At 33.9% G+C, this 26,984-nt stretch overlaps 5 protein-coding genes across 6 annotated transcripts; all 5 read right to left on the minus strand.

Moving 5' to 3' along the window:
- Nucleotides 1–2,012: 2,012 nt before the first annotated feature.
- LOC106717193 (protein doublesex) lies at nt 2,013–3,724 on the minus strand. Its single transcript, XM_014510928.2, has 2 exons — nt 3,335–3,724; nt 2,013–3,031 (listed from the first exon to the last, which is right to left on the minus strand). The coding sequence occupies exons 1-2, from the start codon at nt 3,415–3,417 to the stop codon at nt 2,014–2,016; spliced, it is 1,101 nt and encodes a 366-aa protein (XP_014366414.2). The 5' UTR covers nt 3,418–3,724; the 3' UTR covers nt 2,013.
- Nucleotides 3,725–6,816: 3,092 nt separating this feature from the next.
- LOC123723446 lies at nt 6,817–12,944 on the minus strand. 2 transcript variants are annotated; one of them, XM_045686065.1, is made up of 4 exons: nt 12,826–12,944; nt 12,353–12,402; nt 7,837–8,139; nt 6,817–7,063 (listed from the first exon to the last, which is right to left on the minus strand). In XM_045686065.1, the coding sequence occupies exons 1-4, from the start codon at nt 12,841–12,843 to the stop codon at nt 7,051–7,053; spliced, it is 384 nt and encodes a 127-aa protein (XP_045542021.1). In that variant the 5' UTR covers nt 12,844–12,944; the 3' UTR covers nt 6,817–7,050. The 2 variants fall into 2 exon arrangements, with proteins under 2 accessions (XP_045542021.1, XP_045542020.1); XM_045686064.1 differs by having other exon boundaries at nt 7,800–8,139.
- A 3,333-nt stretch (nt 12,945–16,277) lies between these two features.
- Nucleotides 16,278–18,156, minus strand: LOC106717016. Its single transcript, XM_014510702.2, has 3 exons — nt 17,125–18,156; nt 16,498–17,001; nt 16,278–16,337 (listed from the first exon to the last, which is right to left on the minus strand). The coding sequence occupies exons 1-3, from the start codon at nt 18,154–18,156 to the stop codon at nt 16,278–16,280; spliced, it is 1,596 nt and encodes a 531-aa protein (XP_014366188.2).
- A 2,032-nt stretch (nt 18,157–20,188) lies between these two features.
- On the minus strand, nt 20,189–23,552 carry LOC106717017. Its single transcript, XM_045686262.1, has 3 exons — nt 23,406–23,552; nt 20,927–21,000; nt 20,189–20,634 (listed from the first exon to the last, which is right to left on the minus strand). The coding sequence occupies exons 1-3, from the start codon at nt 23,427–23,429 to the stop codon at nt 20,250–20,252; spliced, it is 483 nt and encodes a 160-aa protein (XP_045542218.1). The 5' UTR covers nt 23,430–23,552; the 3' UTR covers nt 20,189–20,249.
- A 1,948-nt stretch (nt 23,553–25,500) lies between these two features.
- LOC106717206 lies at nt 25,501–26,022 on the minus strand. Its single transcript, XM_014510941.2, has 2 exons — nt 25,893–26,022; nt 25,501–25,824 (listed from the first exon to the last, which is right to left on the minus strand). Exon 2 carries the CDS (start codon nt 25,822–25,824, stop codon nt 25,534–25,536), a length of 291 nt encoding a protein of 96 aa, XP_014366427.2. The 5' UTR covers nt 25,893–26,022; the 3' UTR covers nt 25,501–25,533.
- Nucleotides 26,023–26,984: the final 962 nt, after the last annotated feature.

Genomic DNA, 26,984 nt, shown 5'->3' on the forward strand with positions numbered 1-26,984 from the left:
TTAAACCTTATTAATTTAAAGAGACATTGATAAAAAAAAGAAATACTTGATTTATTAGAATAATCGTATATTAATATTTTCTTGCAAAATAAAGTGCATTTCTCACCTTTTATTTTCAGCAGTGTATATGTACGTTGTATAGTAATTTATTCTTCTTCCTTGTTCCATCTTAAAAATCAATATGAAAATTAAATTATTATGAATGCGAATCAATTGTTTAACGATTAACATTGTGCAATAATGTAAATGTGATATCTATAACAACGCAAACCAACAAGACGTTTTATTACGTTAATACATTTGTTAATTAACCATTTATCATGATTGAATATTTGAGTAATAGATTGCTCTTTACATTCGTATAACATTTTCGATGGATAGATGGATGGATGTTTTTTACTAGTATAGTATGGTATTGTATTGCACTAGTATAGTATTGCACATTTATTTATATATATAAAAGAAAGTCGTGTTAGTTACACTATTTATAACTCAAGAACGGCTGAATCGATTTGACTGAAAATTGGTGGGCAGGTAGCTTAGAACCAGGAAACGGACATAAGATAATTTTTACCCCGTTTTCTATTTTTTATTCCGCGCGGACGGAGTCGCGGGTAAAAGCTAGTTACTTATATTGTTAGTGTTACGTTGTAAATCCAAACGACTGTACAAATCTGGGCGTAATTCGAAACAGTTATTGAATAGCCAACTCTAATTCGATTTGTATTATTTTCAAAAGCATCATAAAATTGGATTTATCTTTACCTACTATAATGTTTTAATAGAAGTCTCATTTCAGTCGAAACGCACAATGATAACTTACTTTGCTTTTGTTGCATGCTTGCTTGTGATTACAATCACTTAATAAGCAACTGTTCTTCAAGTTCTATGAGCAACGGTAAGCAAAGTACTATCTAACTTTACTGTCATTATGATGCAAGAACATAATCATATCCGCAAACGACATTGGCCCCTTTCCTTCCGGATTTATTTTGTTTTTTCCTTTCATCAGCTGCTAAAATCAATATTCTAGACTATTTTAAAAAAAATTATGCGTTATATACGGAGTAAGTAGATGATATTTGATCGCCATTTAAACAATAAGTAGAACGTGTTTTTCAATTACTATTACGATATTTAGACCGGTTAAATTTGTACGAAATGTATATAAAATGCCGCGGATAAACAAAATTCTAGATCGAATATTTAATTCGCCCTATAGCCATAAATTAACAAGTTAAAAATATATAGAATTATGGACGCATTTTCTCATTAGAAATAGTTGAAATAAATGCAACTGTTGGGTAATAGTTGTCTTACTTTTGATTTCTTTTTGATTATTATGTAGCGGTTACGTCGACTTGGTCACAGTTTATTTTTTCCGTTGTGCAACCGAAAATCTAGGGCATATCCAATTGTGTTCGATTTTGTTCTATTCTTTTTAACCGACTTCTTTGTATGTAATAAATTACTAGTTCGCTGGTTCGCTAAGAATACAAACTGCTATATGACAATGCGTACTTATCACACGTCAAATGTTTTTTTCATTGTAGTCGTTTTCTATACTCTCTAGTCACTTTCAATTTCAATTTGTATTGTTATCGTTGAATAACAGTTGCTTAATGAAAACGTTATTACAAAAACATGTATTACACATGGAAAAAATTGTATAAGTGCTTACGTTTTCTGAATAAAAATTGTATAAAGGATAAATAAGGGAAGACATTTTATCTGTAACAACTTTAATAAACATCTAAACAAACATATCAACAAATTAAACTATGTTTTATGTTTTGTACTTATTATTTTTTTATATTAATTCAGCTAAATAATTAAGTATAATAATTTATTATTGGAATAATCCTATCGTCAGTATTATTAGTATTTGGTGCAGTAAATATTCCAAAATCTTACACATTAAATAACAAATTTAAAACAATATATGAACATTAAAGTAAATTACATTAATTATAAGGTTAACACTATTTAATAATTAATAAGTTAGACTACGTTTTAGTATACAACAGTTTGTAGGCCCCCAGTGTTTACAGATTGTTGTATGCCCGCCTCTCTTGAATAAGTCACTGGTATATCATCATTTGCTTCTGCAGAAAGTAACGAAGTACTACTAATATCATTACCAACAAAACTATTTTCGGGATCGTCAAAACCAGATATCTGCTCAGTATGTCCGGCGAACTCAGGAAGAGCGTGACCATTGGTACTTTGAGTAGCTAACGAACTTGGGAAAGAATCTTGACCATCACTTGAGAAGTTCTCTAATCCAGCAAACGCACTCGGTCCAGGCGCCGCTGAGAACGGATCGTGGTTCAATTGCACAGTACTTTGAAGTGCTACTCCTGGGTAAGTTTCGGCTTGCGGTGCAGCACTTCTTACAAAACCGTATGTACCTTGGTATGTTTGAGGAATTGTATTGATGGATGTAAAAGCATCTTCATCACCTTCGTCGCCTTCTTCAGTCACTTCGTAACCATTAGATCCGGAACCTGTGTTACTCTTTATAGAGCCTGGCAACGAATCAAACACTTTTACTTGTTTAACTGTATGCACAACTCCATGAACGTGTGGGTTATGAGGAATGTTAACTGGTATCGATGGAGTAAAAGATTTAAAATCATCTTCAAATGAAACGTGGCCTGGGTCGTGACTAATCGATGGTATGTCGTGATTAAATGATGGCGAATCATGATGTGATGGCCCATGATGACCATAGTGACCACCATGCCCGTGGGTGCCGTGGCTACTACCATGATGACTGTGGTGGCCATGGTGACCAGCATGACCGTGACCAACTTGCTTGTGACCTTTTGACACGGTAGTTGTTTTAAGAGTTGTTTTATGATGATGGTGATTATAATGGTGCTGAGGAATATGTGGCTTCGGTTGGTGATGGTGATGGTGATGATGATGATGTTCTTTCTTCGGTTTATGATGATGATGGTGGATCGTAATCACCTTTGTATGATGGTCGTGATGAATAAACTCTGGCATATGAAGTTTGACATGATCACTGCAAAAATAACAAAAAAAAATATTGTAATAAAAAATATGTAGCCAAAATTAGTCCAAGTTCAAAGTTTTTAAGTAAGTCAATATATAATAGTTCGCGTTAGCGTACAAATTTAATTACAATTACTACAAAAACTTATCATTGATTGAGAATTTAAATATTTAACCTAATTAAATGAAAAAATATATAATATTAAAAATTGAAATAATATTTTTCAATAAAATATATGACATAGTTCGCACAGGCCTAAAAAATAATATTTGCAAGCATTAATCACGCCATATGCAACCTGATAAAACTTACTGGTGTTTTCCTCCATGGCCGCCAGATTCGCCACCGTCGACGAATAGCACAATAACAAAAGCCAAGTACTTGGATAGATCCATTCCTAAAGACGTGCTAACACCTCAATGGTCCGACACTTGCTGCGATCCAATATCAACAGAGCCAGCATAAAACGTCCAAGCCGCCTTCACATTTTGTTTTGCACAACTTATACTTTCATTGCTTCCCGGTTTTTGTTTTTTTATTAGATCACCGACCGCCCGTCGAACATCGCGAACTAAGAACCGCTCAGTAGCGGAACCAAGACAGTTTGAACGGAGGAAAATCGTGAGATGACCATTTATCCAATTTCACTTAAATAAGTCCGTAATGTCAACAAAGAAACAATTGATATTATCAGGGAACAATGCGACTATATTTTGTGCAGACGAATACCTTAATTCTAAACCTAATTGTGTATTAATAGAGTTGGTTGTCGTATGTTCGTCTGACTAGATAAATACGTTTTGCGCGATGCTTGAAATCATTACGTGGTTGCACCAAAACAACGTATACGATCAGGGTTGATGACGTAACAGTGTTATCGAACTACGATCAGAGCAGTTCCGTTATACTAAATAATTGATATTTTATCGACATTCAAATCTTTTACTTTCATATATAACTATAGGTAACATCATGATCAACCCCGCACTTGTTCCTATAAGGTCGACAAAGTACGTACTACTGTTCCATACATCTCTATCAGCCGCATTTCTGAACTCGCGCCCTTCTTACGCATATCATTTTTCACACAATCCATCCACAATTTTTTCAAGGTAGCTCATGTATGCGGAGGTAACATAGGTATTTTTTTATCCACGTTGACAAAATTGCACGTGACAGCCAAGATTTAAATATATGAAAAACCCTACTTGAGTTTTTATAAGCCCTAAAAGAAGATGTTAAATGGAATTTTTTAAGTAAACGAAGATTATGCTTCGTAGTTTATTAACATCGTTGTATCGTAACATCAAAATGTGTATAAAAATATTTTATTTCTCCATCGGAATGCACACGATCCTATAATAAATATCCCGCATTTGTGAGCGCTCGTAAACAAACCCAAAACAAATCCGACGCCTCTATTGCTTAATCACCGTACTTCATCTAGATTTATTGCTACCTTCATATGTATTCTAAGAAACATAATATATTTTCTTACTTCTTAAGTCTATAGGAAAATACACTTAAGTCTTAAGAATACACCAAAGTAGGTATCAAAGATTTCCATCATACTTCATACTTACTAATATTATAAACGCAAATGTTTAGATGGATGGATGTTTATTTGAAGGTATCTCCAAAATGACTCAACCGATCTCGATGAAACTTGAAATAGGTACAGAACATAGTCTGCAAGAACACATAGGCTACTGGTATTTTTTTAAATCCACGCAGACGGAGTCTCAGGCGACAACTAGTTTCATTTATTCATGACAATATCTCACACAATATGTATGTACAATAGAAGAATCAGCATCATCGGTTATCGAATAATCCAGTTCGACAAATGAAGAGACCTCTTATATGGCAGGGGTGAAGTTTTTTCCACGTTACGCTTGATAATGTACTGCGACTTTAATTACTATATTTCTCCTTGAACACGGTATTCCGATAAGGAAAGAATGGGAAGGGAAAATTATTTTAGCATGGAAAGGGACGAACTCATCACCTGTACATCCTCTCATAAGTCTATAAAAAGTTTTTATTCAACGGTAGAACTAGGATATCTTTGAAAACTTTCACAATACCCATTCGAGATAGGAAGCAACTGTTTTTCTTGTTTATAAACCCATGATTTTGTTGCAGTGAAAGTAAACTAAAGGTAAATATACACTATAGCATTTTCTCAAGTATTTCTGTGTAATGTAACGTTCTTACGAATGGTATAATACTGGTAGAAGCATTGTTTTCAAAGCACGTCTGCTTCGTGAAAGGGTGATACACTAGAACATATCTAGTTTGTACCCACCTTAACAATTTTAGCGTAACCGTATAGAAGTCCACTGCCGTGGCACTTGTATTATTACATATTACCCTCCCTTCCATTGCCTTTGATAAAACATAAATTACAGATTACAGTTAGCTAATGGACTAAATACTTTCTACGATTACAATTCAGAAGGTTTCGAATACATTTTCCAAGTACTTTCAATTACAAAGGTTTTAATTTATTTTAATAAAGAACGCTGTATCAATTAAGGCGCGGCAGGAACAAAAAGTGCTTTCTGTAAAACTTGGAACACATATTTATGAACATGTAGGTTTCTGAGAAGAAAATCACAGTTTAAAATATACTATATATCTTTATTTGTCAAAGGTAATGACAAAGATGACGATATGTTTTGGAACCTCACAGTAAGACAAGGAATGCATTCGCTCTTTAAAGGATATAAAACGGATATTTTATGAAGCCCTACCTTTTATAAAAATAAAATAAAAATAGAGTACAATACATTTAATCTAAAATCATATTGGTTACAAATCTAATTATTGTTTAACGACAAAATGCTAGCATTAAATATATTGTGTGTCAAACAATAAAAAAAACGAAAACGAAAAGACGTTTTATAAATATTTTGATACTTTGAGCGCACAGCAACTGAAAGTTATTTAAAAAAAAAAACTTCACTACAAAAATGCTTCAATACTAATTCTTCCGAGGCATAATCCATTGCTGACATTGTCCTTATCCGTAGTTATCACTTTTCGTTCATTGGAGTTTCACTGTTATACCTAAAAAATATAACGTCCAAGATACATTCTATCAAAACTTGCTACAGTTTTCTGTTTTTTATTGAGCAATTATTACAAGAATTATATGACTTAGTTGAAAATAAACTTTATATCAAATAAGTATTAATAATAATTTATAATGATATAGTAAAAACCGATGAAAAATAAGAATTAATCATGAACAATTTAGAATACTTCAAAATTATTATTCTTTGGCATAGATGACAGTTTTAACAATTTAAAAAATTTATTAAACTATTTTTACATGTATTTGTACGTATTAATAATACAAATCTTACTTATTAATAATAATATAATATTAATTTAAATAACTTTAAACAACACAACAAGTGAGCGTCATCAAAACCGTAGGTCTCCACTGCCGAAACACCTGAACGAAACATTGACATCTCAGTACTTTCAAAGGAAACGAAAGAAATAACATGTTTTCGTACATATGTTTCGGTAGTGGGTACCCTCCGTAACAGCTAGTAAAATACGACTTTAGTAACAATTCAAAACTATCTCTAAGCAATTATTATAGTAACAAAAAGAGTATCAATTTGTGAAAGAGTAAAAATCTTAATATTAAATACGTTTTTCACTAATACTTAATATTAAATACGTTTTTTACTAATACTTAATATTAAATACGTTTTTTACTAATACTTAATATTAAATACGTTTTTCACTAATACTTAATTTAATATAGAATTTCAACCGTCATAACATGTATTCAAACATTATTGTCATCTCTGTTTTTTTTTTGTTAAAATGATTAAAAGGTATGGTAATAATGTTGTAACACATGTGGTACGACAGTGGAAATTCACCGTAATGTCTTCAACATGGCAGTGTCTTCTTTACGTATTCTTTGAGTCAAGAATACTTGAGCTATGGAATTCGTGAACACTTCAAGATGGTAATCAAAGATGGCCGACGACGGTATTCTTAATTTATTTCCATAAGCTGAAATAATGTTGAAATGAAATTATTCATGTGTATTTCGGCGTCTTAAAATATTGATTACTAGACCCCAACTTCATAATACTGTACATAATATTGGAACGATTGGAACGAAGTTCCTTATCGCGCGTTGTGAAAGGGGGCTAGACGGAAAAAATTCTTACGAAAAGTTGTCACGACACTTTTTGCTATAGTAAGTATGTTAACGACGAATGAGCGCTACTTCACCATGGCAACGACGTGACAATATATAACGAAAATTCATTGAAATAAAATGTACTTCTTGTGAAGACTTAAGTTTTTTATTCATAGAATAAACATTGGTTCCTTCACTAATTAATCGATCGGAACTTCGTTCCATCCGGGTGTCCCTTGACACCTCTCAAGTTTTTTTTTTTACTTTGAGGTGACTAATTACCAGTATGTGGATTTGTATGCAATTTAACTTCATCTTCACTTCTACAATAGTAATCTAACGACTGAATTGAAAAAGCTACACAGAAGGGAACGGAGAAAGGAGCAGATTTTTTGTAGCAAACAAAATTGAGCTTTATACGATTGAAATGAGATTTTATTTTACTTCGCACGTCCTTTTTATCGAGAGCTAGCGTGATAAGGACCTGAAACGGTAAAATGGTCTGAACGGACCCTTAAGTGTTATTCGATTCGTCGTCTTCCCTTGAAATATCATAGTACAGTCAGTTGATCGGTTGAATTAAAGAATGTGTTTTGTACTTACAAATCCTGGTCGGTAAGGAACTCCTCGGTGTACATACCGTGGGTTGAATGGAATCTTGAGCGGTTTGTTTTCTAGATTAATAAAATCATGGACATCAAGTGGTGCATCGGGTAGAAACCCGTTCAATCCGAGAGTATTGAGTGGCTCATTGTGAGACAAAGCTGGTTCAGGCTCCGGTGGGTCGTAGTGGTGGAAATGCTCGTGCTCTTCGACCGGAAAGGAGCCATGGTCGGGCAGATTGTGGTGGGTGTGGTGATGATGCACCGTTCTGTATACGGTGTGCGTGTGCTTCAATTTATTCGTCTTCACAGGAACGTGTATCACAACCTTCTTAGTGCGCCTGTAAAAACAGATTATACCTTAATTTTATGTGATAATAATCAGATTTTTATAAATGTTTTAACTTCAGCTCATATACCTAGGTCCTACCTTCCTCGAGCCTACCATAAGCTAGTGGTACCTACGGCTTATCTGACCACGCTGGTCCAATGAATGAATTGAGTGAACCCAGGACATCTAGATTACAAGTCTAGCGTTTAATCCACTGCACCATCGACACACTGATGTCGGTTATTTAATATTGAAAAGTAGTGGCGTTAGGGTAGGGCACGGTTGAGCGACTTGACGGAAAGGGGCGCCACTGATCTACGTATTACACAGAGTCATATAACCTTGTTAAGCCCTTGCTCCCCCCCCCCCGCCCCAGCTCTCCAGAGGCGTGGTATAGGACGCCGTAGAAATTTCGCCTAGGGCACTAGTAAAGGTAACCTACTCGTACTGTTACCATCTGTTCTAGAAAAGTCTAAGTTTAATTTCATCAAATAAAGAAACAAACCTGTGCACTTGAAAAGCACTTGTTTCCGACATATTACCGTAATTTCTTGTCAGCTACGCGCGAGTGCGCCTCGCGAACATGTTTCCTGTAGTTGGGGCTAGGAATACTTTGTTTGCTAAGATACTTTCACGGTTCCGTACACATTGAAAAAATGCGCTATAATGATCATTGTAGGCATTGTAACTGCATGAACGACGTCTTGTAACCACTAACTGACACTATTATCATTATTCCTGTATTACGACAATTTTTACATCATCATCAACCTGCCCTTATCCCTATGGAGGGTCGGCACAGTATGTACTACTCCTCCATACATCTCTATCAGCCGTCATATCTGAATTTACCCCCTTCTTACGCATATCCTCTTTCACACAATCCATCCATACTTTCTTTGGTCTTCCTCTACCTTTATATCCATCCACATTCAATCTCATTACTTTTTTGTTTATATGATTATCATCCCTCCGCATAACATGTCCAAACCACGCTAACCTTCTGCTCCTCAATTTCTCGATAACTGGCGCTACTTTCAAACTTCCTCTGATATGCACATTCTTAACTTTATCTTTTCTTGTCACACCACACATCCATCTTAGCATACGCATCTCAGCTACATGCAATCTTCTTTCATCCGAAACCTTGGTGGCCCAACATTCAGATCCGTACAATAAGACAGGTCTTACGATTGACTTGTAGATCTGTCCCTTAAGCTTGGGTGGCATTCTTGAATCACAAGTCACACCGGTGACCTGTCGCCATTTCATCCAACCTGCATTTATTCGGCTTTTCACATCCCGGTCAACACCACCATCGTATTGGACGAGTGAACCGAGGTACTTAAAATCGGAGCAGGTTGGTAGGTCAACACCATTTAAAGCGATTGGAGAAAAGCTGGTCGGACCACCAAAATCGCAGAACAAATGTTCAGTTTTGGTTCTGCTGATTTTAAGACCAGCTCTCTCCAATTTATCTCGCCATTTTTCCAACCTGCTCTGCACCTCGCATTCATCCTCCCCGACAAGCACGATGTCATCAGCATAAAGCATACACCAGGGTGCTTCCTCCTGTATGTCTGATGTTAGCGCATCCATTACCAGGAGGAAGAGATACGGACTTAAAGCCGAACCCTGGTGTAGGCCTACCGAGACACCAAACCTGTCACTATCGCCAACAGCGGACTGGATGTGTGTATTGGCTCGACAATACATAGCACGAATAAGCTGCAGGTATTTCCCAGGCACTCCTTTCACTTTCAAAGCCCACCACAAAACCTTCCTCGGAACCCTATCGTATGCTTTTTCGAGGTCTACAAACACCATGTGCAGGTTTTTATGCACACGCCTATATTTCTCGCAAAGTTGGCGAATAGCAAAAATGGCATCCGTAGTCCCCCGTCCTGGGGTAAACCCAAATTGGTTCCGAGTTACCTCACTCTCCTCTCTTATTCTTCCGTCCACCACTCTCTCCCAAGCTTTCATACTGTGTGACATGAGCTTTATTCCTCTATAGTTGTTACAGATTTGTACATCACCCTTGTTTTTAAAAATTGGCACCAGCGAACTCCTACACCACTCATCTGGAATCACCTCTTCCTGTAACAACTTGTTGAAGAATAGAGTCAGCCACACCAATCCGTCCGCCTTTAGGAGCTTCCATACTTCCACTGGTATTCCATCCGGCCCAACTGCTTTTCCGTTCTTCATACCTTGCACAGCTTTCTTTACTTCATCCACGCTAATCTCTTTCACCATACCAATATTAACCGGCACTTTTTCCAACACTCCACTCCAAATATTCTCTTCGTTCATCAATTTTTCAAAATAATCCCTCCCAGTATACTTTTTGCCACATTCCTAATACAACTGGCCATTTCATTCCAACTATCATTTACTGTCATCCCACTCATATCATTCATTTCTATCATTTTATCCACTACTTGCTTACAAAAATCTTTTGCACATTCATGCCTTTCTAGCATACTCCATTTTATTTTACTGGGGGTTTTAGGTTTGTGCTTGGTTGATTTTATTTTAATTTTGAATTCCGCTATTAAAAGTCGGTGCTGACTTGTTAAATTTTCTCCCGGTATAATTTTGCAGTTTTTGACACTGTTCAATTTGTCCCTTCTGGTAAGTATATAATCTAATTGGGTTGCTTTACCGCCACTTTTATAGGTTATCAAATGTTGATCTTTCTTTTGAAAAAATGTATTTGTAATTGCCAAATCATATGCAATAGCTGCATCTAGTAAATACTCTCCCTCATTGTTTCTTATCCCAAACCCCCAGCCTCCGTGCACTCTCTCATACCCTGTATTCGTTCTCCCAACATGTCCATTAAAATCACCTCCTACATACAATTCTTCATCTCTTGGAATATCCATTAAAATGGAATCAAAATCTTCCCAGAATTTTTCCTTAATACATTCATCGCATCCAGACTGAGGCGCGTAAACACTCATTACATTCATAATCAGATCCCCTATCATTATTTTTATTACAATCAATCTATCATTCTGTCTCCTAACATGCGTCACACAATTTTTCAGTTCGCTATCCAACACAATGCCCACTCCATTCCTCTTACCGTCACTTCCACAATAGTAAAATTTATATCCATCACCAATTTCTCGAGCTTTCGATCCCTTCCACTTCGTTTCTTGTAAACAAGCTACATTTATTCTTCTTCTGTTACAGACTTCTGCTAACTCTCTTCCTCTACCTGTCATTGTACCAACATTCCAACTCGCAATTCGTAGTCTTTCAATCCTGTAGCACATACTGTAATAATGTTTTGGCTTTAAATGTTTTCACTGGCCGGCCGCCTGCCTGACGCCAAACCCTCCTAGGGACTACTTATACAATTTTTACATCCCCCTCAATTTATTTGAAAAAAAAAATGTGATTGCGACAGTATTCGTAAGCATGTGCACGACAATTAATATTCGCGAAAATATATTTTGTTGAAAACATGCTTTTTTAAATACTATGAACACGGTTTGAGAACATTTGGTTAACACAGTTAATGTTTAAGATAGGCGACGAAAATAATTCATTACAAAGAGAAATTAATTATCGTCGTATTTTCAAATTGTTTATTGGTTGCATTAACATACGCTTAGTATTGACATCTCATACTACATCTGCACTAAGGAGCTTCCTTAGTTACTACATAAGGACTCTGAATTTACGGTTAAAGTTATAAATAAAAATATAACATTTTCAGATATCGTGACACTTCGCCTTAATTTGTTGTCTATTATAAATTCCGTGGATATGCAAGAAACTTTTTTAAGTGACTTTTTTGGTATATTAAAATAATATCCACACGGAAAATCAATACTATGTGTCTAGTCAATGATGTTAATAAAAGCTACATCTAACACTACATACGCTAAAAGCACCCAATCGCGCCCAATCAGGGGTTAATCTGTAAAGGTTTCACGTATGCCTATAACCAAAAGATTAACAACTAGAACTTCTTTACAGCATTTAATATCAGCGCATATCTTTTATAAGATAAATCAAACACTATCAGTTCTAGCACGCCTTAAAAGCTTTAATAACCAACGAGCAAATTAAGATGGTAAGTTATAGTTGCAAAATTCATTTGCACAATCTGGGAATCGAAGCCATGAACCCATATGTAACATCCACATTCCACCACATTTAGACCATTATTAAGAATTATTTTTTAATCAAAATTTTATACATACCCTTCAACGTTCGCAGCCAGAATCGATAAGAGGATCGCAGTTAAAAATAGCTGTAAATTAAAAATACATTACTTAGCTACATACATAAATAAATACTAATACATAATTTGAGTACATTTTCAAATGGATTTAGATAGATTTTAGACCACATTCTTATATGAAAATTAAAAATGGTTAAGAAAATTTTTAAAGGTTTTTACATCACATGTTAATTTACCGCAAAGCATATTATATCGAAATTAACCAAGTCGCGGATTCGAACAAAATTCGAAATATTTTTAACATACGACTAATTAATCGCCAATAGTGACAATTAAGAAACATACGTTTTTAGTTATTTGGAACTTTTCAAAATCATTTTAAAAGTCCTTGCAACCATAATGAAAAAAAAAATCTCAAATATGTACATTATAAATCAACTGAAAATGTAGCAAAAACGAAAGCAATATGTGAAAAGTGCATTAAAAACTTACCACAGTTCGGCAATCCATGACAACAACAATGCAAGCGAAAGCACAATACGATGAATGTTGACAAAAAGCACTATAGATGCGTGAGAACTGCTTCACCCTTAGCACCGAGCGATTCTACGCACAGAGTGGCAATGATAGCTGATGCATGAAACAATACTTATATATACCACACATGATTTGCACGCGATCCAGAATTACGAATCTTTCCTCTCTGTCATATTGCAAAAAATTGCATTTGCCTATCTCTCTCACCTAGGGTTGTTTTATTTAGGTTACAAATTACAGGATATTTTAATAGAAACTGCAACATTTCAATGCTATAATATTTGCATATTGCATTAGCTATAGAGAGTGACACTGGAGTTTTATAGTCGATGGAAAAAATACATTTTTATACAATACTAGATAAGTAGGTCTCCTGGAACAGGTCTACATATCGTTCTTATTGCTTTTCTGCACACCATGGTTACACCCTCAAAGATGTCGGAGAGTAAAGTTTGACTGTCCACCATCACTTTAAGGTAAGAGCGTCTGTTAAGTACCGCCACACCATTCTACATTTAAACCGTAAAAATTTAATTATAATTAGAAACAGTGTCTATACCACGAAATATTAATTGAATACTTTTATTCTTGAATTAAAAAAAACAACACGTTGGCATCCCTTATAAGTCATCTAGCATATATAATGATCACAATATTGTTGTCACTAAGCCCTACACAAAATAAGTGAAAATTTGCCAAGAGTTCAATAGAAAAGACAAAAGTTGTGTGTGTTTATAAACGCCTTTGTAAATCCTGTAAGCCACATTTCTCAGAAAACAAGTAAAGTGTAACTTTCTTTTGTCATTTACTTCAATAGTCTGCAACTATTTTTTTATAAGGAAATCCAGATTAGGCCTAACGTTTTGTAACTTGTAAAAACGATTATCTAAATGGTCGATTGTTTTTGCCATATTTGTCATGATGAAATCAGTTTCACTCTAATAACTTCGTTAGTAACATAATATTTTCATATAGAAAAGTTTAACAAACTAAAATAATCAAATCTGAAATAGTACTTATAGTATTCCAGTCATTTTTGTTTACTTTTTAGTTGCTCGGGATTTTTTTATACTATTACTATCGCATGACAGCCCGGAGTGAATTGTGCATCGCACGGATGATTTTATATCATACCAACATTACATTACACTCATGTAAGTCGGGTATAAAATGATAATATAAATCAATTAAAAGATAAGTTTTCACGATAAAAATCAACCAAGCTCATCACTAGATGGAACCACAGCCGTTCCTGACCTACCCGAATAGATCATATCGTTGCTACTCCATCCGGTCTTTGCCCTATATAATGGGAGCGGATTGACATCAAGCCTCCGACAATACTAGATTGAAATCACACGACCTATAAACTCTAATTGAATAATTGTATTTTATCAATAAACAAGTTCAAACAATACTGGATGGCTTCAAGTAGGGTGAATATGCATTTACTAAGCTAGCACGTACCATTTTTCAGGTGCTTCCTGCTGGGCCGATTGGCCCATCGAATAAACAGTCTAATGGGAATTTCATCCCATTTTGCAGTTTGAATTTATTGACACATCCACATATTGGAAGTCTAAAAATAAATAAAATAATGTTATTCAAAGATTTGCATCTTTATATTTATCACCCACTGCCCTTTCCCCAATAAACGTTCAGCACAGTCTATACTCTTCTATACATCTCTATCAGCCATATCTGAATTCATCCCCCTTTTACTCATATACTCTCTCAAACAATCAGTTCCTACTTTCTTACTTATTTTATATTTATTGATCACAAATCAATATCTAATATGATGATAAAATTATTAACCTGAACGTATACATAATTTGTGTGAATACCAACAACAATGACGGGAGCCAACTTTCAATCCATAATTTCTTTGTGCATTATTTGTTTTGTTATGTACATTTACAATGCCATAGAAATTATATTTATACTGGACTCGATAGCATTTCAATGCCAGTTATCGAAAGACAAAATAATAAAAGTAATACCAACATTGTTAACAAAGATTTTCATTAAAATAAAAAAAAACAAATATTTAGGTAAACAAACCTTCACTGGTGTCCATAGAATACGCTTCAAAATTTTCCTCAAAATACATGAGTGGTTTAGAAACACATAAGAAACATAAATTGATTTTTTACTCGTATTTATGTTGATTAAAAAAATTACAGTAGAATGGGTAACTGTAATCACACAATAAATACATTAATCGTGTGATTCTCAGACGTAAATCACTGCTTTAAACATATTGTTTTCATCTCTGTTTTGTCAAAAATAATGACAGGGATGACGATAAGTTTTATACACATATTTTATTCTTAGAAACCAACGGTTAGTAAATCTTCTTTGTCTTTATTACTCTAATTGATTGTGTAATAGATTTCTTACTCCAAATATTACTTTGATGTCTTTATCTCTCAACGAGACTTATAAAAAGACCAACTTCCCTCTCATTAACACATTAAGGAATGAAGCGGAAATCTTATTAATACTCGTAGTGTTGTGTTTTGTTATAGATTAACTTCCCGTAAAAACAAAAAGCGATGTTGTCAGTAATCTATTGGCGTGGGTTTCCATTGCCGGGTCAATGACGACAAAAGATACTGATATCTCAGATTTTTCATAGATAAAACGACATAACTAAATATATATTTGTGTGTTTCATCAGTGAAAACCGTAAAGGTATGATAGATTTTGAAAATAATACACTAAAAACTAATACATACGGACACACGCGTAAACTAATATGATTAAATAAGTACTAATCTAAAACCTAGTTTAAGAGAAGCCTGTACGTCTTGTAATACAACAGTTAGAGCTGACCTGTAAACTTGTACTGAACAATTAAGATTTTTTATTTGATTCCAAAATCTTCTATACGGAATTATTTTAATTGTTCCATTTACCACTATCTAATTACCTTATTTAACGCGTGTTTACTTGCACTTCCGAACATTACGTAGCAAAACTACGTAACCTAACGAACGTATTGTTGCAACTTCGAGAATGCTGCGTTTAGGTATGTTATTCGAAAAGATACATCGCGTATTAAAACGCAAGGTTAATAGTACTTACATAACACTTATACTGGAAGGCTTTGCCAAGCCAATAGTTCACACGGATACGAGTAAATGATAAGTAAATATGGTATTCATCAACATCAGCTCATTTTACCCCCACCGAGGGGCTCGGAGCCTACCCTAAGTTAGGGGTGACAAATTGGAATATAGTAATATTCATCCTCAATTACTTTATATTAATGTTGTATATTTTGGTAGATTCCAGTCACGTGTTTATAAGTTATCGTTTTCGAATTAAGATATACACAGTTTTTTTATATCCACTTTATTTAAACTTAAGAATAAATATTTTAGTTATAATGTAATTGTAATTTACGCTTTAATATTGATGTACGGCGTCTTCAATTTGGATAAACTCTGATGTCTTCTACTCTGTTAATTACACAAAAAGAAAATAATTACCAAATTAATAATTGCTAATAACAAAACATTGTTATTAGACACATTTTATGAAGGCAAATTAAATAACAAAATAAATTTAGATTTGGGTATTAATCGATGTACCATATAAGAAAACTTTAACATCACTTACAGGGGTACCTTGGAAATGTTTCCATAAACCGTAACGTAATTCCCAATCCTCAAAAAACAATGTCGGTTTATTCCACATAATATGTTTATTCTCCACATTGTAGATTTTTGTCAACGGAGGATTTAATTGGGGAGCTTCCTTCGCTCGTCTAGATATTATTTGATTAACATATCTGTAAAGATCGGGCGCTTTATGCACCCAGCATATTAAAGACATCACTGACACAACTATAGCATGCATCCAATATCTACATCTAACTGGTATATCGTCGGCATTGATTGCAAAGTCTTGTATAACCATGACCATACAAGCTGCTGCAGCAGCTGTTAACCCACAAGGAACTTCTAGTACAATACAGCTAATCGCAGTAAACAGTGCTTTTAAATTTACAGCACTATAGTAATGCTGTTTGACAGCTTTAAGGAAGTAGTTATGAAATTTCTCTCGATGCTGACGTATAAATGCTTTATCGCCACTGTCGTATACACCGATCTTTAAATTTACCTGAAATTGTTTTTATTATATTTAAATAATTTCAAATGTATTTACTGAATATAAAATAAATCTGGATGTTTACTACCAACATTATCTTTGAATATCAACCGTCAATAACTTTATAAATATTACCTGTGAAAAATTGTAATATATTGTTGGCACAACAAGATACTGAGCGTTATATTGTCGGTCGAGGAATCTTATCAGTAACCGAATACCGACAAGACTATGAAGAGTATTCGGAGAGCCAATCAAATTTTTCAATACGTGATCAAATAGACCTTCACAAAAGCTCTCGCTGTACATTTTGACGTGATACAATTGCGCTGCGTAATCTAATAAAGATGAAAACTCAAAAATATCATCATCACTCATGTTAACAATGTAAAACCAATTTAACATCGTTGCAATAATAGTCAGTCTATGATGATTTTCAGCTCTCTCGAATATTCTTCTTAGACATACCTCAAAACCTTTCTTGAGATATCTATAAGCTGGTACTTTATCCTCTCCCTTATCGATACTGTAAGCGAAGAAATTCAAGAATCTTACAATGAAAGGAAGCAGTTTCTGCTTATCAATGATCCAGTTTTCACTTTGCAGTAATTCGTAAAGCACTCTCATTCTATGTCTCGCTGACACCACATCGGTGAATAAAATGCAATGTATATCAGATAGCATGAGATAAAAAAGAGTAGATTTACCACGATTATAGTATAAAACAATTTCAAGTATTTGTTGAACGAAACTTTCATACGGCCAAAGAGATACTTCGGTGAAGAAATTGAGTGTAACTTTTATAGAATCTTCGCTGCGTTCTGGCTGCAAACTCGCCATAGCTTTGTGAAACAATTGCTCTGCTCGCTTAAACAACCTTCGGCCATAACAGTTCCAGCATCTTCTATTTTGTCGCCTAATTTTCAATCTCATAGCAAAATAATATACTAAAGTTAACGAGCAACGAAGTATCTCTTGAAAATTGGAATTCTGTATGCTAGTTCTTGACGCATGTACCAAAATATACTTTGTTCTTTTTATGGCTTTTACTTTTTGACTTTTAAATAGCGGATTCAGGTCCATTGGCATATAATAATGACCTAGCTGATTTATTTTCTCATCTAGATTTACACCCTCCACAGTTTTTCGTGTTCTTTTTGGAAACATTACTTTGACGTGTACCATATATTACTTGAAATGTCAATTGAATTACGAAACATCAAATTGACGTAGCTTTCACAGAAATGAAATAATCAATGGTAGTTTTTACTTAATATTTATTGTCAATTTTCTGCTTTAGTCTCGGCATTGCCTATTGAAGAGTGAAGATCGAAATGAAATATACAAAAAAAATATATAGAAAACAAAAAGCACAACACTAAATTCTTCCGATTATTGTTGATGTCTTTATTTTAGTGTTCATATAAAAGAATGGTATAAAATTACATGAATTGTTTGTTCGATTCCTTACTTCCACGACTACGACCACTATAGTCTATATGCTATACTTAAAGCTCTGCAGTATGCACAAAATTGCATCTGTGATATGAAGAGTCGACGCCCGCTGAATGGGTCAACCATTATCATCCGGTCCTTGATAACGATTCTCTGAGTTTAGCCTGAACAATGATTATGATCGACAGATAAAATCATTCGCACTTAGGGTGCAGTAAAGTTCTCACACCTACATAACTATCAGTTTATCAGACACATTTGTATACAAACATAACTACTACAATATGTATTTATAAAAGTCAAGGCAGTCGGAACCCACTGTTAAAAGCTTTATTATCTCAATACTTGATACGACTTAACGATCTTATAAACTCAAACGAGAAAGAAACGAAGAACGAGAAAGAAGTGAGACATAATATCGTATGCATAAATCAATAGAGACAAGAGTTAAAAAATTATTATATTGTTATTGATAATGGCACTAGAGACCGACGACGCGACGTTGTCTGACTCGGTGGTATTCTTGTACTGTAACTGTCAAGCTTTGTTTTTTTCTTTTATGCCCTTTTCTAAACGTATGTCGGTTTAACATATTTTCGGGCCAGATATGTTTGATTACACTTTAGATGCATCTTATTAGATATATAACGATGACGTCACAGGTGTTTATATCACACCTTCGGGTACAGATTACAAAAGCGTATGTGAAATTGGATTTTTGGAACGAAGTTCCTTATCGCGCGTTGTGAAAGGGGGCTAGACGGAAAAAATTCTTACGAAAAGTTGTCACGACACTTTTTGCTATAGTATGTTAACGACGAATGAGCGCTACTTCACCATGGCAACGACGTGACAATATATAACGAAAATTCATAGAACTAAAATGTACTTCTTGTGAAGACTTAAGTTTTTTATTCATAGAATAAACATTGGTTCCTTCACTAATTAATTGAAAGGAACTTCGTTCCATCCGGGTGTTCCTTGACACCTCTCAAGTTTATTATTTTTATTATTATATTATTGGTTGGCACCTAGTACTAAGTCCCATGTTATTGTACTCATTGTACTAAAATACCTCCAATCGCATAAACGTAAGTGAAAAGTCACTGATGGAGAAAATACGTTTCCATTCATTGAATAGAAGAATCTCGGTGATATTACGTTGGAAACAAAGAAAGTGTTTGCGCAATGCTTACCTGCACTTCCGATCGAATTACAGGTAAGCATTGCATTTTCGCAGGTGCATTTTCGTGTAGAGATATCAGAATTATAACAAAAAGATATAAACATTGCATGTGAATAGTTACATGAGCGGTTATACCTGTAATTTGAGCTTAACCGCATTGTTTTAATTGATACCGTATTATTATAATTGCGAATGTTTGGATGGATGGACGGATAGATGTTACAAGATATCTCTAGAACAGCTGCATGGAACTTGCTCAAATTTGTCATGAAAATATAGCCAGGAAGAACGCATGGGTTACTAATTTAGTACGAGTATTTTTTAACAGCGCACGTACGGAGTCACCGTCGACAGCTAGTGAATAATATTTAATCGAACTGTTGTATGCAAAAAGCTAAAAATTATATCAATTTCTGTCGACTATCCCTAGCGATGATAAGAACTCTGTGATATGGGGAAAATAAAATTGATAGCATCAATTAATAATAATTTATTTTGAATAAGATCAACTTAACATTATCAGTCTTATAAATAAACGAAACAAATTACAGAGTGCAAAAGTCATTGGCGAATTAATTAATGATTTTAATAAAAGCTGCCCTAAAATTACAATAAAAAATCACTGTTTTGAAGTCGTTTTTGCCTCACTTGAGGTCATCTGTTGCGGGGGGGAATAAGAGTTTTGGGAATACGTTTGCGCTAGGTATGGTCCGGGGCCAACTTGTTCTTGTAGCTTTTCAGCCTCTTCTGGAGCCACGGGACACATGCAGGGGACTAATTGCACATGCTGAAGAGATACAGGAGTCAAACTGGCACCTGCCGGTACACTAATAGGTATAGGAGCCATACTCTGTTGTACCGATATCTCAGGCTGTTGATACTGTTGTCCTTGTACTTGGTACACTTTACGGGACTCATACGGGTACGAGTACTGGTATCGGTACTGCACTGGCGTCATGTTCGGTCCGAGTGGTTGTACCCAAGTTTTCTGAGATGATTGCGGTCTGCAACAAACGGATTATCATTAATATCTTTAGGTTTCTTTATTGGGTATATATATTGCAGGAACAAAACGAAATAACGGAGGTAATGTAACAGATGTTGAACAACTATTACGGAAATTATTTCAAACATTTTTAAAATGTACATAAATTTATACACAATTCGCTTAAAGCGTAACACTCAAAGAAACTCTTTCGCAATGCAATGTACATAACATCAAAATATAATATACAACATGGAAATTACGCATCATTACATATGTACATAAAAAATATTTATGATTTTTATACGTACGTTGAATCCGAGCCCCACTTTAGGAAAAAGGCTTCAGTCGACGCTAACAAGACCAAACTGAACAGCACGCACATCTGAAAACAATCAAATATTTAAATAATAGTAAAGGATAACATGGTTATGAGATCTATTTGGAGTACAAAAAATCTGGTGCACCAACCCAACAGATTTCTCGAAGACTACCTTAGAAAAAGCAACTTTGTTGTTAAAATTAATAAAAAAATATAAAAGTATAAAAATTTAAATAGATTAATAGCTTCATAAGCATGTTTTTACTTTATTTTAATATGATTCTAGTCTTTAAATTTTTTATATATAAAATTCTCGTGTCACAATGTTAGTTACCATACTCCTCCAAAAAGGCGTGACCGATTTTTACGAAATATTATATACACATTCAGTGGGTCTAAGAATCGGTTACTATCTATTTTTCATAACCTTATAAAGATTTTTTTAACTACAAGGACGGAGTCGTGGGCGACAGCTAGTATTTTATAAAATTAATGTTCTTTCTTTGGTACTAGATGGCTAATAACTGTGGCATATCTTAATGTGATCTTAAAGTGGGTGAAATTCACGTTGGTGTTATCGCTGTTGACAGTATATTATATAGTTACTTATTTTTAGTTTAACTAAAATGTTAATATAACTAATAATTTTACCTAAAAAAATTCGCAAAGCTAAATAAGCATAAGCAAAGTTAAAGAAGCATTCGCAACAAATAAATTAAAGTTAAGTTATTTTCCGTGCGTTACTTAATATTGCCTTTCTGTATTATAAATTATTTTTTCACATGCTGTACGTTTTAACAATTATGCTTTATAATTATATTATAATCTATATATATAAAAGAAAGTCGTGTTAGTTACACTATTTATAACTCAAGAACGGCTGAATCGATTTGACTGAAAATTGGTGGGCCGGTAGCTTAGAACTAGGAGACGGACATGAGAACTTCTTTTATCTTGTGTGCATTTTTTTTATTCCGCGCGGACGGAGTCGCGGGTAAAAGCTAGTAATATATAAACAATGAAATGACAATACATATAATATTAGCCTAATTTATTTTATTCACGAAAAAAGAAAAAAAAAACATTTTTCCTTAATTAAATTGATTTCAACTTAACACTTAATTCTAGCCATCACATTCGGCTTTTATGTTATTGAAGACAATAATTAGAAACATATTGAGCTAAGCATATAAAACTTGGTGTTTCAACACATCTCAGCCAAAACCTTTTAAGATTTTTTTAATTAAAAATAAATTAAATTTCTGATATAAAATTGGAAGTCCTAATTAACTTTTAAATATCACTTTGTTAATTCGCATGAAATATAAAATAAAAAAACTGAAGTTCTTTATTGTATTATACTCAGTTCAATTACATTACATTTTATAACTTTTTTTTTATTTTCCACAACATTTCAAAGCTAATTTATTGAACACAACATGTTTCGCTAGACTCAGTAAAAATATAAAATAATTTGTGTCGGACCGTGGCTAATCGATTTAACAACTCATGATTTCTTCTCAACTCATTAAGTTTGAGCCTGCTGTTGATTTCTTACATCCGCTGACTAAAATAATTAAATATAAAACGTGTTTAATTATTTTCAGTCATCAGATAGTATTAATTATAAAAGCAACCAACACAATGTAACCGAAATTATTTTCATTTCAATGTATTTTTGATCTCGATGGGTACTATATATGTTTCTTTTTACAAGTGATAATTTTTAACTCAAGTCAAAATTACTGTAAGACATTCCGATAATAAATTCATCATTGTTGTACAAGTTTATACGAGAAATATTAATAAGATAAAATGAAAAATAAGTTATATGTACATAAATATAACTAAAAGTGTCAACTTCATAGCATAAACATCACCGGACTAAATAATATACTCAATAAAGAGTCACAGTCATAGAGTTGTTTCAATGAGCATTACAATGAACCAATTTGATTCCTTACATCGCAGCTGTCAAAATATAGGCGCCATAAATGTAGATGTAGGTTCTGTGAATGTGATGACTTGCATGATTAAGTTACTACCGATGGCCCCTTTGTGCTTCGCCGTCAATAGAAATTGAAAGAATCAATGGACAATTAACGAAAGGCAAACACTACTACAATGGTCTTTAAATTTATTTCCGTCACAGGAAAAAACAAATCTGGTAATAATTTGAACATGCAATTATATATTTAATTTTATACTTTATTTTTATTTTATGCGGGGAAAATATAGGTACAATCGTTAATTATTAACAAACCGTAAAATTATCATTAAATTTTAATTAAATTTATTACAATAATTAAATTAATTAGAATATTGTAATTAAAAAGTTCTCATTGGTGTTGTTAAAATATTTGAAATACTTTTATTATATTAACTAAAATAAATAAATAATAACACACAAATTTAAACGTAGGTAATCAAAATTACTGTCGCCAAAAAACTAAATTGTTTTTACTCACCGTTTGATTTCTACAAGACTGCATCGCACTTGCTTTAAATTTAAACAATTAGATATCACGTTGTAGTTTCCCGGACAGCCGCTGGTAATCTGAGAGAGGACTAATAAGGCTTCCACACAAAAAGGTAAGAGAAGACACGCTCACCCACTCCGACCGCGGAATGACCGCTCCCGGGGGAGCCTTCGTTTTTTATACACGCTATAAGAAACATTCCGTCCCTAAAAGCCGGTCTACGACCCCAGCATGAACTTATAATAATCTTATTAACTTATCTACACTCCATCTTTACTTAGAAGGTACGGTTACGTTTGACTTTAAAAGGGGAGTTTCGTAGACACTGGCCACTTAAGATAATTTCACACTTTTTATCGTTACCTGAATGTTTAGGCAGTTTTTGTAGCAGAGTTCGGCTGTTGCCGAGCAGATTGTAATAAACGTAGGATGTATCAAACAGTCGGATCGAATCGGTACATATCTATTAGAACTTCCGAACAGGATCCATGACTCGACATGCTTCCCAGTGCGTAAAATCCTAAAAAGAACCAATTGAACATATACAATGGAAACTCATAAAGCTGATACGGAACCATGACGGCCTAATTACCGGTGATTGATATCGTCGAAGGTACGGTCTTTCTTATAAAAATTTGTCTGAAATTAGGTTAATCGTTGCAAGACGACTTAGAGCGTGAGACCCCACTGAGGGCGGAGATTATATTAAAAAAATTAAGTGATGAGACATGAAAGCGGATAAAAATATACATATTATTATAATGAAAATAAAGTTCACAATTTGTTGAAATATAAAGCTAAAGAATAAAAGAAAAATTAAAATAATAATTTCGGATAATATTTACTTTGTTTCATTAAGGAAAAACTTCTTAAGAGCTGACATGTAAGTGTTCATTTTTTATGACTTCTACATAAATCTTAGAGCGGACATACATGGAGAACTTCAAGCATTAGCTATTGAATTCATTCGGGTTGTATGGACGGGAACATCGTTAGCATCGAATACACTGCACTGCGGTCATTAGCTAATAGCACAACGCTAACAGAACAGCGGAATCATTTCACGCGAAATGGTCGGTATATCTCTTGAAGTAGTCCGTGTATGGCGGCTTTAAGATATTTCGGTACCTACGTTAAATATTTGGATACAACTACCAATATCGTTTAAGTCGTATATCATCTTAAAGTGGCATTGATGACAAGTCTTAAAGATAAGCTCTAAGTGATTTATCAGGATTTTATTCCACGGTATTTCGTTCGTAATACGTATATCTTCAGTGGAAATCTGACAGGAGACATTTACATAAGAAATAGAAACAATTTATAAATTAAATTAATCTAAATTTGTTCAACATAAATTTGAATAAAACAAATATTTGTTTATATATAACACGTACGTTTCGAAGTATAATCTAACGGTATAACAGTCTATCAATGAACGGTTCTCGCCGATAAGAAACGGAGAGAAACATTAAGCATCGATTGCTACTATCAAATGTAATGGATGAGATGGTCCGCCCGAATGAGCCGAAAGAATGCACCCATTAGAGCGGGCAACGTATCCCATCGCTTATAGAGGCATTTGTAAGCGTAATTACAAGCCAAATAGTCGGAGAAAGGTTCAACCTACAAGCCAGTTATTATTTAATTAACATAGAAAAACGATTAAAAGTTCACTCAATCAATATACGATACTGAGATATTAATAAATGGCTGTGGGATATACGTATCGGATAGCTCTCCTCGGATGTTCTGATTGAGTGGGCGTGTTTTTAAATCAAACAAATAAAACGTACAAGGCCGATTGTGTTGTTTAAAAATACGTAAGAGAAGGATATATCTTAAATTTAATAATGTGCTTTAGGCGTAATATGTAGTTTGATTTCGGTTTGAGGACGAACAGGAAATTCGGTGTAGAAATAGACCTAATTTTCTTAAATACAGTGTTAAATTACAGCTTAAAGTGTGTGAATATTACTTCTAAGGAAAATAAATATGAAAATAAAATATAATATTCGTAGAGGTTTGTAAAAAGGCGTAATAAAAGATATGTTTAATTTGAAGAAAGCTTTAATTGTGGAAAACAATTATAATTTTAACTTAAAAATTTATTAAATCACTCGTCATCGTCAAAATTAAATCTTCTCATGCCATCGAATCTGAAACCGTAAGCTGCAGCATTTTTAACGTCCACTAGCGCTGGATTCCGGTGTTTATAGAAACTGCCATGTCCATGAGCCGGCCGTGATGACCCGTTGGGAATACCATGTGCTTGCCGTGGATAAAAAGCTTCAAAATTACCATTCGTCGACAATACGCTCTTCAATTCATCGTCTTCAGGATCGTATGGCCGAGACATAGATGGCGTTACCATCGCTAAGAAAAGTACAACGATGAAACAACGCATCTGAAACAAAATCGACTTAAGATATTTGATTATAAATAATGAAATAAAATTTGGTATAGGTAACGTACAATGGCGGTAACAGATGCAAATTTTGTGAGGTGTAACGTGACTCAATGATGGTTGCGTAAAAGAATGTGACAGAACGTAGCGGGTAGGAGCAGGCGGCGCTGCGAGCGCCCGGCAGTGGTTTGCCTTGACGAAAGCCAGACCATGGTGGAATCGACTTAACACCGAGCGTGTCTTGTGTAATACTTTCCATTTGCCTATTCGCTATTCACGCACGAAATTATATAAATATACAATTGTTATGAAACTACAAAAAAAGTATGGAATTACTTTACTTTCGTAATTGTTAACACAATAGTTTGAAAGTGTTGTAAACACACGCAAATAACGCACTGCAAGAGCCTTAAATTAAAATGTACAGAATTCATCATTTTTGTCTTTATTTTCATGATTTTTTTCTTACATTTACTTTATACAACACAACTCACCTCTTTAAACCAGAGAAATACGCAGACACAATTCCTTAGGCGCAGTCGTAACACTTAGCATTCGCGACGGCTCGTCGTTTAAAGTACTCTTAAAGTAAGTAAGCCCTTTATTGAGTATCTAGCCGATATATCACTCTGACTGGACATTTTCTATCTTTTTTTAAAATTAAAATGAGTGTAAACACATACCTGGATAAAATATTAACTTAATTCAAACACTTACTCGGATTTAGAGTGTAAATATTAAAGGAAGAAAATAAAAGACCAATAAAATTTCCATAGATCATCTTTAATAAATTCCCGCAAAAATACTTACATTTATAAAATGGTTCTAGTGTTTATTTATATATATGATGTATATATTATGTGAATGATGTATGTATATGCATTTATATGACAAAAAAGTGATTCCTTAAAATAATATCATTGTGTTTTTCAGTACGATGAAATTATAAATCATAGAAAGCAAAGCCTCGAGAAGGTTATTACTAATTAAATTATTAATTCCAAGTAATTTACAGGCACATATCAGAGTATGTTTTAAATGAAATAATTTCTATACATCGGTTTGTTTTCCCAAAAGTTGTATTTGTTTATTCTTATTGTTAGTAAAAATAAAATTTAGTATAAACGACATTTTAGTCCTTAGAAAAACTAAACATTCTT

This window comes from Papilio machaon, chromosome Z (genome assembly GCF_912999745.1).
Source record: "Papilio machaon chromosome Z, ilPapMach1.1, whole genome shotgun sequence".
Lineage (NCBI taxonomy): Eukaryota > Metazoa > Arthropoda > Insecta > Lepidoptera > Papilionidae > Papilio > Papilio machaon.

Excerpts from the sequence above, each read along its gene's own strand:
- LOC106717193 (XM_014510928.2), bottom strand. The coding sequence starts at position 3,417 with ATGGATCTATCCAAGTACTTGGCTTTTGTTATTGTGCTATTCGTCGAC. Across the intron at positions 3,032-3,334 it reads GGCCATGGAGGAAAACACCA|TGATCATGTCAAACTTCATA; the intron begins GTAAGTTTTATC and ends TTATTTTTGCAG.
- LOC123723446 (XM_045686064.1), bottom strand. Across the intron at positions 8,140-12,352 it reads CTGGCTGCGAACGTTGAAGG|GCGCACTAAGAAGGTTGTGA; the intron begins GTATGTATAAAA and ends CTGTTTTTACAG.
- LOC106717016 (XM_014510702.2), bottom strand. The coding sequence starts at position 18,156 with ATGTTTCCAAAAAGAACACGAAAAACTGTGGAGGGTGTAAATCTAGAT. Across the intron at positions 17,002-17,124 it reads TATATTACAATTTTTCACAG|GTAAATTTAAAGATCGGTGT; the intron begins GTAATATTTATA and ends AAACAATTTCAG. Across the intron at positions 16,338-16,497 it reads AACATTTCCAAGGTACCCCT|AGTAGAAGACATCAGAGTTT; the intron begins GTAAGTGATGTT and ends TGTAATTAACAG.
- LOC106717017 (XM_045686262.1), bottom strand. The coding sequence starts at position 23,429 with ATGCAGTCTTGTAGAAATCAAACG. Across the intron at positions 21,001-23,405 it reads AGTCTTGTAGAAATCAAACG|ATGTGCGTGCTGTTCAGTTT; the intron begins GTGAGTAAAAAC and ends GATTGTTTTCAG. Across the intron at positions 20,635-20,926 it reads AAGTGGGGCTCGGATTCAAC|ACCGCAATCATCTCAGAAAA; the intron begins GTACGTATAAAA and ends CGTTTGTTGCAG.
- LOC106717206 (XM_014510941.2), bottom strand. The coding sequence starts at position 25,824 with ATGCGTTGTTTCATCGTTGTACTTTTCTTAGCGATGGTAACGCCATCT.